At 20.6% G+C, this 15,807-nt stretch overlaps 1 protein-coding gene across 1 annotated transcript; it reads left to right on the top strand.

Moving 5' to 3' along the window:
* Positions 1-466: 466 nt before the first annotated feature.
* Positions 467-10,794, top strand: LOC128957924 (ras-related and estrogen-regulated growth inhibitor-like protein). The gene is made up of 5 exons (XM_054303740.1): positions 467-527; positions 8,903-8,959; positions 9,797-9,876; positions 9,942-10,190; positions 10,396-10,794. The coding sequence occupies exons 1-5, from the start codon at positions 467-469 to the stop codon at positions 10,792-10,794; spliced, it is 846 nt and encodes a 281-aa protein (XP_054159715.1).
* Positions 10,795-15,807: the final 5,013 nt, after the last annotated feature.

Below are 15,807 nucleotides of genomic sequence, written 5' to 3'. Positions count from 1 at the left end.
CGTTAGTTTTATCCATACACTCACTTTATAGGTAATTATTATTATTACTAATATATTTATATGGTATGGCTATGGTTTTGGGCGCTAACCCCGTAATAGTGATGTTTGCCTATGATGTGTGCGCAGTAGTGGTGGATGGCATGGGATGTAGAGATGAAGGGAGGGATCAACACGTGTGGAGTTGTGTTGTGTTGTGTTGTCTAACATTTGATTTATATATATTAGTGAAAAGTTTTCTCTAAATTATTCATTCATTCATTCATTCATTAAGTTTTACACCGATTTCTATGTGTTGTCTAAACATTTGATTGTATGCCACAAAATATTTAACAATTTTCGTGACAAAAATTGATTTATAAAAATCAACATTTTTTCACTCAAATCAACTTTTATCAATATTTTATTAATTTATTATATTATATTTATTAAATGTGCAAATAATTATTTACAATTAAAAAATATAAATATGACACAAATGTCATGTATTAAAATCCTAGTTCTTGGAGCCAAATGTGTTGGAAAAAGTGGTAAGCAATCAATAGTTTAAAAATTAATATTTAATATTTAGAATATTATATTTATATATAAATAATTATTTTATTAAGATTTTATACTAAAAAACACGAAAATAGTTAAAGATATAAAAATAAATACACTTTCATTGAAATGAAAAAAATATTGAATAAAATTGTTAATTGATTATTCAATTCTTTAAAATAGAATTTTCATTTCAAACCTCATTTGACCAATAATTTTGACCGCATTTTGATTTTATGAATGCATTTATTTATAAAAAATTATATTATTTATAATATCTTTAGGTTTAGTTTTTAAAAAATATAATATATTAATAATATGACCCACGGCATAAAAAGTAATAGTTTATATTAATAATTATTTTTCTGCTAAACTGTATCTTAAATAATATTAAGTAATTTTTCGCTTTACTTAAGCTAAATGTTCATTGATTTTAAGTAAAAATACAGTAAAATCTTTATTTTTAAGTAATTGTATATTTTAAAAAATGCATTTACAAATATTTTATTTTCATAAATTGTTATAGCAAACATTATTAAATTTTGTATACTGTAATAATATATTAATACTTATAAAAATGTTTAATAATAGTATAGAAAGAAAATATAATTTTACATTAATATTAAATATTATAAAATTAAAGTAGTTTAATATACAGCAAATATATTTTGAAATTATTTACAATTAAGAGTTTAATAATTATAAATTATAATTAATATCTAATGAAAATTGCATAATATTTTGTATTTACTTTTTATAGTTAGTAATTATTATAAATTGTTAATACAGTATAAACTGTAGAAAATTTATATGCAAATTGCATTAATAACTATTTATTTATTTAAAATAATTTTTTTGTCATTTTAGAATTTCTAAATGTCATTTAATATATGTAAATCATAAGTAATATATTAATAAAATGATTGTATTTAAACTATAATTTTTGAATATTTAAATGTTTTTTATACAAAAAAAATATTTATTTTATTTTAATTAATACTTTTATTTAATTGCAATATTTTAATACAGTATATAGTAATATTATACTTTAATTCAATTCATTTAATATATTGTAAATTAGATAAATAATTGCTAACTTATTTAAGACAAACAAAAAAAATAAATGATAATTGTTTTTTGAAATTATTTATATTTAATTAAGTAAAGTGAATGTTAAGAGAGTGAGTGAGTGAGTGAGTGAGAGAATACTGCGAATCTAATAAATATATAAAACAAGAAATGAGACAAAAGTCATACAAGTGTTGATATATTTAAATATCAATAAAATAAATGTTTAAACATTGACTGTTATATATATCGGTATATATATACTATTTATTCAAACAATTACAAGCAAACTATTATATTTGATGTTTCAATTGAATGTTAACTTAATTGTTGAGTTCATCGAACCATTACTTGCTTTTATACATATATTGCAATTGAGATTATAATTTGATTTTATGTTTGATATAGCTTTGCATTGTCTAACTTTATATTGAATTAAATATATTTTAATTTTTATTTCTATCCAAGTATTGATTAAAATTGTTTTCAAAGTAAAATATCTTAACAGTATATACAGTATATATATATATATATATATATATATATTATGCATTTACTGTACAGCAAAGCACTGGAAATCTCCAGAATTTCAATGTTAGAAATAAATCTCTTTGAATATAACATTGAAATACATTATATGAGACACTCTTTGATGGCTTCGGTGTCCATATGTCTGAGGAATGAAAGAGATCTTTTCAAGTGATGATAAACATCTTTAAGGACATATAGTATTTAGAGATTAATTTGAGGGTTAATTGTAATGATAAGGAAACGGGTAGGAAATGGGAGACATTTTTGGATGTCATCCTAAATACTTATTCTTTCACTCTTTAAATTAAACACCAAATGACTCATTCAATCATAACATAAAATAAGTGATAAAAGCATTTCTTAACTAACAATGATCTTCAAAAGTGACAAATCATTTATTTTTGATAAAACACAAACTCATAAATAAAACACATTTGTTGTTGTCTTTCATTATTATTGTTACAATTTTAATCTAAAGTTATGTTAAATTTATACATTAACAGTAAATTTATTGTATTGAAAATATTAGATGCATTTAAATTAGTTGAAACAGTTAATTATTTATACAGGTATGTAATATACTGTATTATAAACATTAATGTCTAGATTTTTAAGTATAATTATTAATAAATATAAGATTATTAGTATATAGTAAATAAATAAATATATATATAAATAAACTAAATATCAAAATTATATTAATGATCGTTTCCTATATTAAATTTAAATTGTATTTGAATTATATTTTTATCATAAAATTTACTGTAAATATTTACATTACATAAAATTTTAACTATATATTTTTATAAGTACTAGAAACTATTGCACATCAAATTGAATTTACAAATAATTTTTCAACAAAAATTTACAGTAAATCAATATATTAGTGTATATTACTGTACATATACCGTATAATATTTACTAACAGATAAAAATATTAAGATTACTTTTATTTATAAAAATCTATTAAAACTATTTTTTAAAGAAATACTTATAATGTCTAAACATATAAATTATTGTTTTATATTAGTTGAATAACAAAAATATTTATTTTTTAATTTGAATCTAAGATTTTATACTAAAAAACACGAAAATAGTTAAAGATATAAAAATAAATACACTTTCATTGAAATGAAAAAAATATTGAATAAAATTGTTAATTGATTATTCAATTCTTTAAAATAGAATTTTCATTTCAAACCTCATTTGACCAATAATTTTGACCGCATTTTGATTTTATGAATGCATTTATTTATAAAAAATTATATTATTTATAATATCTTTAGGTTTAGTTTTTAAAAAATATAATATATTAATAATATGACCCACGGCATAAAAAGTAATAGTTTATATTAATAATTATTTTTCTGCTAAACTGTATCTTAAATAATATTAAGTAATTTTTCGCTTTACTTAAGCTAAATGTTCATTGATTTTAAGTAAAAATACAGTAAAATCTTTATTTTTAAGTAATTGTATATTTTAAAAAATGCATTTACAAATATTTTATTTTCATAAATTGTTATAGCAAACATTATTAAATTTTGTATACTGTAATAATATATTAATACTTATAAAAATGTTTAATAATAGTATAGAAAGAAAATATAATTTTACATTAATATTAAATATTATAAAATTAAAGTAGTTTAATATACAGCAAATATATTTTGAAATTATTTACAATTAAGAGTTTAATAATTATAAATTATAATTAATATCTAATGAAAATTGCATAATATTTTGTATTTACTTTTTATAGTTAGTAATTATTATAAATTGTTAATACAGTATAAACTGTAGAAAATTTATATGCAAATTGCATTAATAACTATTTATTTATTTAAAATAATTTTTTTGTCATTTTAGAATTTCTAAATGTCATTTAATATATGTAAATCATAAGTAATATATTAATAAAATGATTGTATTTAAACTATAATTTTTGAATATTTAAATGTTTTTTATACAAAAAAAATATTTATTTTATTTTAATTAATACTTTTATTTAATTGCAATATTTTAATACAGTATATAGTAATATTATACTTTAATTCAATTCATTTAATATATTGTAAATTAGATAAATAATTGCTAACTTATTTAAGACAAACAAAAAAAATAAATGATAATTGTTTTTTGAAATTATTTATATTTAATTAAGTAAAGTGAATGTTAAGAGAGTGAGTGAGTGAGTGAGTGAGAGAATACTGCGAATCTAATAAATATATAAAACAAGAAATGAGACAAAAGTCATACAAGTGTTGATATATTTAAATATCAATAAAATAAATGTTTAAACATTGACTGTTATATATATCGGTATATATATACTATTTATTCAAACAATTACAAGCAAACTATTATATTTGATGTTTCAATTGAATGTTAACTTAATTGTTGAGTTCATCGAACCATTACTTGCTTTTATACATATATTGCAATTGAGATTATAATTTGATTTTATGTTTGATATAGCTTTGCATTGTCTAACTTTATATTGAATTAAATATATTTTAATTTTTATTTCTATCCAAGTATTGATTAAAATTGTTTTCAAAGTAAAATATCTTAACAGTATATACAGTATATATATATATATATATATATATATATTATGCATTTACTGTACAGCAAAGCACTGGAAATCTCCAGAATTTCAATGTTAGAAATAAATCTCTTTGAATATAACATTGAAATACATTATATGAGACACTCTTTGATGGCTTCGGTGTCCATATGTCTGAGGAATGAAAGAGATCTTTTCAAGTGATGATAAACATCTTTAAGGACATATAGTATTTAGAGATTAATTTGAGGGTTAATTGTAATGATAAGGAAACGGGTAGGAAATGGGAGACATTTTTGGATGTCATCCTAAATACTTATTCTTTCACTCTTTAAATTAAACACCAAATGACTCATTCAATCATAACATAAAATAAGTGATAAAAGCATTTCTTAACTAACAATGATCTTCAAAAGTGACAAATCATTTATTTTTGATAAAACACAAACTCATAAATAAAACACATTTGTTGTTGTCTTTCATTATTATTGTTACAATTTTAATCTAAAGTTATGTTAAATTTATACATTAACAGTAAATTTATTGTATTGAAAATATTAGATGCATTTAAATTAGTTGAAACAGTTAATTATTTATACAGGTATGTAATATACTGTATTATAAACATTAATGTCTAGATTTTTAAGTATAATTATTAATAAATATAAGATTATTAGTATATAGTAAATAAATAAATATATATATAAATAAACTAAATATCAAAATTATATTAATGATCGTTTCCTATATTAAATTTAAATTGTATTTGAATTATATTTTTATCATAAAATTTACTGTAAATATTTACATTACATAAAATTTTAACTATATATTTTTATAAGTACTAGAAACTATTGCACATCAAATTGAATTTACAAATAATTTTTCAACAAAAATTTACAGTAAATCAATATATTAGTGTATATTACTGTACATATACCGTATAATATTTACTAACAGATAAAAATATTAAGATTACTTTTATTTATAAAAATCTATTAAAACTATTTTTTAAAGAAATACTTATAATGTCTAAACATATAAATTATTGTTTTATATTAGTTGAATAACAAAAATATTTATTTTTTAATTTGAATCTAAGAAAATGTTTTTTTTTGAAAGATGTGAAAATAAGAAATTATATGAAAAATATTTTTAAAAATTATATATTATTACATAAAAGCTTAATTTTTAAAGCTTTCGTTAAGTTTTAATTTGTCTACACATACTGTATATATAGTATTTATGTTAAAAACAGTTGTTTTGCTAAAACTTAAATCAATTTATTTTGTAAAATTTTTATAATGGGTGATTCACATATTACGTTCGCACTTTGGGAGGGGGTGTCAACCAAAGTGAACTTTTGCGAACGAGGGGAGGGGTAGAGACCTTAAGAACGTTTGCATTTAAATATTTAAATTTTATTTCTTAGGGTTGGGATTAGTAACATGCGAACATAGGGGAGGAAAATGGGTCTAGATTTCTTAAAATGTGCGAACATAATATGTGAATCATCCCTAACAAAAATATATAAATTATTGATTATAAATTATACAGATTTTATTTATTTTTCAATTAATTCCCAGTTGTATTGCACACAATATTTATTTTTTTAAAAAACGATACAATTAGAAATGTATACAAAAAGTATATATAATTTACTGTATTTGCTTAAGATTTTGTTTAAACTAAAAAGAAGTCAATGATACTTAAAATTTAATTACTAGAGTTTTAAAACTATATACAATTGTTAGAAATGTTTATTTTTCATAATATTGTTTTTTATATGTTTATTATTAATGAATTATTTTATTGGTATTCATATATATTTAAAAAACTAATGTAATTTCAAAATTTTCATTTAACTAAATTTTTTGAGCAATTATTTACTTGTTGTCCAGTTTTAGCACATTTTGATTTTTAAGCATTTTTTAATTATTTTTTGTGATTATATAAATGATGACACGTTTTTAAAGTTATCTAAATTAAACACTGAATTATTAAGTTATATTTCTAAAATATCATATAATAAACCCTATTGTTTAGCAATTTTTTATATCCGAAAAATTCAATGACCTCTAAATGAAAAAATAATATCAATATTTAGTGTTTCATTCAATACATAACATAACATAACTCTTGGACGACATTAATCCTTAAACTTAGTATCAGTCTCTGTAAGAGTTCATTTGCTCCACAAAAAAATATTTCTTTTAATCAAAAAATAAAATAAATAAATATAAAAATTGCAATCATTTGGGATTATTATTATTATTATTATATTATTATTATTATTACTACTACTACTACTACTATTACTACTACTACTACTACTACTACTACTACTACTACTACTAMTAATAATAATAATAATAATAATAATAATAATAATAATAATAATAATAATATATCAATAAAAACTTTCTTAATATTTTTCAAATTAAATAGTGAATAATGCGACAATTTTAAGTCAATGTTAATAACATCAATGTTGCAAAATATTTACTTACAAATATCACATAAAAATTTATTTTAAGTAAAATATTGAAAGTAATTAATGAATTTGTTTATTGCTTTCTCTCTTTAGAAAAGTTTATTTAAATTTTAGTTATGATATAAGCTTTCAAATAATTTGAGAAAAAATATGTTGTTTTCTAAGTGTATTACTCTCTAAAAATAAATATCTTTATATAGTATCACATATTTACAATTGAAATGAAAATTTAATATATGTTTTTTAATAATATTTTTTTGTTTATTTCCCTAAATAACTATTAATAGTCTATAAACCATACGTTAATTTATTTTTAAAAATATTTGTATCTTTATTATATACAAAGAAAAAAGTGAGAAAAATATAAATAATATTGAGTTCAGAAATGCATAAATTAATATTAAATCTTGAGATTGAGTTCAATATTAAAATTTTAGTTTAAAAAATTGGTTTATTATTTTTACTATTATTCAAATGCACTGAATAATTATGAAATATTGACACACGATTTGCTGACAATTGAGAGTCAATCACTTTATTAGTTTACTTTAACATTCATATTGAGTAAAAATATCACAAAAATAGATATAAATCTCATAAATGAGAGGAAATACTGTTTGTGTGAAGTATTGGTGTGAATAAGTCATGTTTTGTTGTCTAATAATCTTTGTCTGTCTGTATGTCGATCTCAAGAAATCAGTAGATTTTTTTGGATGTATGCCCTATAAGTCGGAGCTCATATCCCACCGAAGCCTTGATCCACTTATATTGAAAAAAACTCATTTTTAATTCTTTACTTTCAGTTAAAAATACTCAAGAATTTAAATAATTTAAAAAATTAAGTACAAGTGTTTTGACTAACAATCAAATTCATTATAATAAACAAATACATTGAGTTAACGCAATTAAAATATCAATAGCTTAATCATTAAATTTTTTTATATCAATAGTTAATCATTGAATTTTTTATTGTCAACTAAATAAAATCTAATATAAATCATAGAAAAAGCATACATAAAGCTAAAGTAAGTCAGTTTACTGTTTTTTTATTTTAGCATAAAAATTGTGCAAATTTTATGTGTCCCGAAAAAATTTAAAACTAGTAATTGATTTTTTATGTAATTGAAGTTACATTGAAGGCTATCTGAAATTTTTCTTTCTTTTTTCAATATTTCTATTTTAATAATTTTATCACAATTTCTGCAACTGATTTGTTATTACATATACTTTTTATACGGAAAATTTTATTTCAAATATATGTTTAATAGCTTATATTAATTAAATTTATTGATTTCCTACTGAGCCTCAAAAAAATAAAAGAATTATAGAAATAATGTTTTTAAAGGCAAACGATCTATTAATTGATAGATTACTGTAATTATTATACATTATATACTGTATAATTCACAGCATATACAGTATAATAAGTAAATACTGTATATATAAATATATAATTTATTTATAACTAATTTTATCATATATATTTCATTTTTATATAGATATTGAGTTTTTAGCAAAAAAATATCGATAAATAATATTCTATATTAATTTTGTGTGATAAAACTCATGTGATTAAGTCAAATGATAACAGAATTAATTTTTATCCAACAAATTATAAAATACTAAATTAAAAACTTGTTATAGATTTTTTATTATGTGAATATCATATGTGTATATTAATTAAAAAAATTTTTTTATTACAGCAATAACTGTGCGATTTCTAACTAAGAGATATATTGGAGAATATAAGTCAAATACAGGTAAATATAATTTGTTGAACATCTCTTATATGATATTAATTATTAAATAAATAACTAAAGTAATAAAATTGCGATTATGTATTTTTTTAAATTTAATACTAAAATATATACTAAAAACTATTACAATTATACTTTTTAAAATATTTTAGTATAAAATAATAATAATAAAATTATATTAAAAGTTTAGACTTTCACTGATTTCTTAAAATTTATAAGTTTTATTTATAAACAGCAAACAAATTGATTGTAAGCTACAGTACATATACATTGAATTGAAAGTATTAATAAATAAAACACCTGTACACTCTTTATTGTATTTTTATTTAATAATAAAAATATTTGTTGTTTTATAAATTGATTATTAAAGGCATATTCTGGGAAACAATCGTTTTATTTGTTATTATTTTCACTTTTTTATCAGTCAATAAAATTTTATCCAATTGTTACAAAATAAAAAATAATTGAAGACACGAGTTTGAACTCAAACTATAGATTTTATTTACTAATATAAACACATTTACACACAAATTGTGTAAAAATCCTTATTTAATCTTCAAAATTAGCTTACAGTAAGTTTCCTTTATTTTGTGTGCATAAATTTTTTAGTAGTATTGTTTTGTATACTTACTTTAGTACAGTAAAAGACAATATATTCAATATATAATATAAATTATGACACAAATCATATTAAATGTAGATTTAAAGTCATTGTTATAAACAAAATATTTAATTTTAATTTAATTTTGAATTAATGATAAAGTGTGCAATTTGATAATTAATTGTAATAATATTTATAATAATTATATTAAATTTTACTTATAATGTATATATTTATAGATTGGTTTTATCAGCAGAAAGTAAAAACAGATAACGGAATGACAAATGTCGAAATTCTTGACATATCCAGAGATTGGACGGTTAGTGACAATAATTTTATAATTAATTTTTTTGTTGTAAATAATAAATATGTTTAAACAATTAGGACAATGAAAATATGGTAAATAAGGATCAGATAGAATGGGCCGAAGCCTATGTCATAATTTATAGCATTTGTGACCGAAATAGCTTTCAATTGGCTCAACACTATCTCCAATATATTACAGCTATTCGGGGACCCGTTTATGTACCCATTATTTTGTTGGCCAACAAACGTGATCTCGAGGTCGGCCGACAAATCACTAAAGAAGAGGGCACTTCATTGGCTCATAAATTTGGATCACAATTTTTTGAAGTAAATCTTCACTCATTTTTTATATTATCAAATGATTCAAATTAGATATTATTCAGTTTTACTGCATAAATGTACTGAATGTTAAAGATATGGTCAATTAAAATGATTAGTTGTTTAATATGTAATAAAATGAAAATAATTTAATCCTATAATAATGATATAAAGATAATACAAATCTAATAGTTTATGATTTATTAATTGTCAGATATCTGCTGCCGATAGCAATTTGGGTGTTTCTCAGGCCTTTGAATGGCTTCTTCATCAGTCCAACAAAATATCGCACCGATCGGACACAAACCACTCAAATCGTAGCCATAATAATAATCACCGAAAACTAAGTATTGTTACCGTTTCGCGGGTATTCAGTGCGTTTGGTCACGTCTTTGGGAAAAGTCATCACAACAATCATAATAACAATACCAACAACATTACCAATGATGTCAATAACAATATCAACCAAAACAACAATCATTATAATCAAAATAATGGTCATTTGATACGATATAAAAACCAAACAAACTATGCTCTCAATGCTAAACGAAAATTAGTGGGAGTAATGATACCGACTGTTAGGAGATCACCAAAAGCAGTCATATCTTTGTAAATGATAAGCCTTTTTAAAAGGTTATCTTTATCTGTGATAATAATGATTTCATACCATTTGTATTAAATATTATTGTAATATATTATTCAGTTATATAATATTTCAAACGTTATGTAACTTGTGTTTCCTTAAATACTGCATTATAATCATTATAAAAATGCATTAATTATTATTTATGTAATATTGTATAAATAAGCAAAAGCTTGTACTTTGTAATAATTATTGGATAATTTTTTGAAAATTATTTGTAATGTAAGATAAACAAGAAAAAAAATTATTTAAAATGTTTTCATAACATTTATAAACAAAACCATTCCCTAAAATAATGGATGAAATATAACTTTTGTCTGATTCAAATTTTATGTATTATTCATTATATGGATTTAATTTAATAAATAAATAAAATTGATATAAATAATTTAGATTTCATTTTTATTTATTTTATTATTAAATAAATTATGAAACATAAATATGTTTTATAATGTAAAATCGCGTAATACTGTATCTATTTATTAATATATCATATTTATGTTTAGTTTGTTGATTATCTGATTCTTTAAATAAGTAAAATTGGAATATTTGGTTAAATAAATAAAATAATTAATATTATTAATATTAGTCTCTATATTATACTATATTATAAACTAATTTGTGATATAATTTGGTATTAGCAATATTAATGATTTATTTTCAGTTAAAATAAAAAAAATATAATTTAAATAAAAAATACTGTATTATTATCATGTTATTTTTTAATACCATAGTGTTAATAGTATTTAAAGTATAAAAATCTTAGTAAATGCAAAATTATTATTATAAAATGTAATAAAAAATAAATCCATTAATTAGATAATATTGTGTTAAGATAATTATTTATTATTTATTAATTTTTATTTTTTTTTATTTATAAATTAAATAGTATTTTATCTTTTTTAAATATAAATAAATATAAATTATTTTATTTAATAGCAACTATTATTGTCAAATTCATATTGTATTTAATTAAACAAAGATAGGAAGTAATTTTATTAATTATTTTATTTAAAATTCTTATTTTTAACATATATTTTTAAAAGTATAAATTATACTTTAAATTTATTTAATATTTAATTATTATTAGTAAAATCATTTAATTATCATATAAATACAATATAACTTATAGTACTTTAATAACTAATTTTTGTTTTAATATTGTTAGTAAATGACAAAATATTTATGTTTTTAATAAAAATTTATATTTGAGGAAATAAATGAATTTTACAATACATTAAATCACTTTCAATGATTGAATTGAATGTAAACGACATTAGAGATCAAATAAAACAAATAAGAGTTGGAATGACTACAGTATATGATTGTATCCATTGATTGTCAACAATGACTGCATCCATGAAATTAGTATTTTTTATAATAGTCTATACATTTGGTTGTATAACTACAGTATATATTTGGTTATAGAGTTGGAGGCAATGTTTTATTAGAGAAATCTCTGGACTCGAGGAACGACAGGTTTAATGACTCGTTCACTGGAAAGTTCACCAAAAGTCAGTACAAAACCACAGAAAATCTTAGTTAAGATGAGATGAGAGACATTGCTCTCCAATAGACTTATTATTATATTGTATATAATATAATACAACTTTATAAACATAACCAACAAAAATGATAACAAATAACATCTTTGAGACAATTATTTCCTATAAAAACAATTGTCTCGAGAGAGTCAACGCTATATTTATATTAAATATTGAAATATTTTGTATTTTATTTATATTCAATATTCTATATTATTTATATACGAAATACGAATACATTTTATATTATATTTATATCTCAATAAAATTATTTATATTAATATCAATAATTAGGGAATATCTTAGAAATGATTTATAACTGTTAATAGAGTTGTGTATACTGTATAAGAGACCCACTGAGCACCGGTATGTTTGGATGATTAAGATTAGTAAAGATTTGTCAGGATTTTCACTGAACCAGACATACAATCGTTGACTTCTTTTACTGTCATTTCATTGAACTTTATTGCCATTTCTTATAGTTTTATATACAAACAAATTGCACATCAAGTCAACGGCACATTACTTAGACATACCGTAAATATTGTACATATTATCAGCACTGGTATGTCATAAAATAAATATTACCGATGAAGAAGCTCTATAATAAACTAAACGATTTGATTGAATTGTAAATAAAAATTGTCTTTTATTGACAAATAAGTTGTTTATTTGTTGTAAATACTTATTAAATTTATTTACTAAAATGAAACTACTTTTTAAAAACATTTTATTATAGATTATATAATTTGATAAATCAATATTTAATATTAAATTTTAAAAGTGGGATAACATATAAATTATCGTTGAAATATTGTATAATAATAAAAATAAAAAATAATTGAAAAATGATGATTAGTATTATTGTCATATAAATAATCAAATTGTTTTATTTATAATAAACAGAAACTTTATTATATTAGAAAAATTCAATTAAACACATTATTCAATTGCATATAATTATTTTATTTTTGTACTTATTATATATAATAATTCACAAAATTGGTGAAAAAGGTTTTTGTGTATACCTTTAGATTGGATAGAAATTTTTAAAAATATTTTAGTCACAACTATTGCTTTTTAGAACAGTCAGTTTGGTATAAACACTTTTTGTATAATTGGGCTCAGGTATCAGGTATACTTGGGGACAGGGATGATGCATATCACGAAAACTATAATAGATATTAAAATTCTATAAATTACAAATTATACTAGGTTAAAAATTATTAGATACGTGTTTAATAATGGTGTTAAAGTTAGTTGAATGGCATTTAATTAAAATTAAATTTTTTGTTTAAAAAATGAAACTTTAGAATGACATGACTTTTAAATTCTATATTTTATTACTAACAAATTATCTATACATTAAAATATGCTAGCTTGTTTATTTTTTAATATTTAAAAAATTATTTTTTCTAATTATAATTATTTATAAATTTTGTGATTTATGTAATAGCACATTTTGATGTATAGTTAATTGTTAGTAATAAAATATAAAATTTAAATCAATTAAAGTAATCACAATATATTGATAAATTTAAAAGTTATGCCATTCTAAAGTTTCATTTTTTAAACAAACAATTTAATTTTAATCAAATGCTATTCAACTAACTTAAAAATGCCGGAACACGTATCTAATAATTTTTAACCTAGTATAATTTATAATTTATAGAATTTAATATATATATTATAGTTTTTGTGATATGGATCATCCCTGTCCTTACATACCTAATCCCAATTATACAAAAAAGTTCTTATACAAATTTATAAATTATGCAACAAATTTTTTAAAAAATAAACATATCAAATATTTTATTATAAATCTCAATAACGCTAATCACATTTCTAAATATTTTTCAATTACAGTATAATCATTGATTATTAATCAATATATCAAATATTAAATTGTTTAACAGAAATAATGAAAATATATATACATTTAGCAAATTGTTTCAAATTTAGTGAATTAGTGAACAGATTTATTTATTTTAAATAATTATAAAATATTTTAGTTTAAATTTTTTTTATACATATGATTAAAGAATTATATATTAAAAGTACATTTTTATTAAAAGTTTTTAAAAGTATGTTTAATTTTTATTAAAGAAATAATGATTAATAACAGAATAATTATTATATAATATATATATATTAAAATAAATAAATCTGTTCACTAATTGACTAAATTTGAAACAATTTGCTAAATGTGAATCAAATTGCTGTATATTTATCTTAGATAAAGTGATGTCTAAAACATAATACAATTATTGTTAAAATTATTGCAATTGAACTAAAAGTATAATATATGGTAGACTTAGATATAAAAACTAATTTATATTTAATATCTAATAATACAATACATTGAATACAATAATAACCAAATTCTCTAAAATATTGATTAATATTTATAAATAGTTTTCTAACAAATACTGCCTTCTATTGAATGCATTGAAAGTTATTTCAAACAAAACACAGTTTTGACAACAAATTAATCAAAACATTGTTTTCAAAGACATTAAGTGATTACTGGATCAGACATCAGACATGAGTGACCTATCAATTGCATCGAGGATTAAATACAACAGAAGAAAAGCTAATACACGAGTCAACACATTTGACCAAAGAGTGATCACAAGAAAGGAGAAGAGTGGCCGAAGAAATGGCAAAAAATTGAAGACCAAATGCCAGATAATTGAAGATAATTTTGTGGTCAACACTGACTTCGACAGTCTTAACGATGACTGTCTGAGACATATTCTAAGACATATATCTTTTACCGATCGGTTCAGATGTATGCGAGTCTGTAAAAGATGGCAACTATTGCTGGAAGAGCTGCTTAACAATCAAATGGCTGTCGGAATGAAGAATATTACATATAATAGGAGTCAATGTTCTGACCATTCAATACATTCAAGACATTTAATGACGAGTCAAGACCTTATTGACTGTGCTTTGATTGTCGTTACCGAAGATGAGTTGAACGACAATGAGTTTGATCTGAGAAATGCAGTCCAAAGGTCTTTCAATCATTGTTACCGTAATTTGAGTCTAATATTCAAGAGATGTCCAAAATTATTATCACTCGACTTGCGGACCATTGATTTAGACGACAAATTAGTTGATTTAATCTCCAGATTTTGTCCTAAACTAGAATGTCTTCATTTGAATTCAATGATTATTACAGACGCCGTTTGGATGTCTTTAGCGCATCATTTGGCTAAACGACTAAAACATTTGAATATAAGAAACAGTATTCAATTGAATCAAAAACTACTGGTCGAGCACTTCATCCGAAGTTGTACTCAATTGAAGTGTTTGAAAGTCACCGAATGGAACCAAAACTTAAACTTGAAATGGTTTGACTGTATTTCTGAATCAGTCGAAGAAATTCATATTTCTTGCACTTCTGCTAATGGTTTTTTCAAATCATTTGATGACA

This window comes from Oppia nitens, unplaced genomic scaffold (genome assembly GCF_028296485.1).
Source record: "Oppia nitens isolate AA-2021 unplaced genomic scaffold, nextdenovo-longstitch-racon4-pilon3 scaffold3_pilon_pilon_pilon, whole genome shotgun sequence".
NCBI lineage: Eukaryota > Metazoa > Arthropoda > Arachnida > Sarcoptiformes > Oppiidae > Oppia > Oppia nitens.
Note: the sequence above shows the minus strand (reverse complement) of the source record. Positions and strands in the feature narration are given on the sequence as shown.

Bases quoted from the DNA above. Each gene is read 5' to 3' on its own strand.
- LOC128957924 (XM_054303740.1), top strand. From the start codon at position 467: ATGACACAAATGTCATGTATTAAAATCCTAGTTCTTGGAGCCAAATGT. The intron at 528-8,902 runs GTAAGCAATCAA...TTTTTATTACAG, and splicing joins CAAATGTGTTGGAAAAAGTG to CAATAACTGTGCGATTTCTA. The intron at 9,877-9,941 runs GTTAGTGACAAT...TTAAACAATTAG, and splicing joins ACATATCCAGAGATTGGACG to GACAATGAAAATATGGTAAA.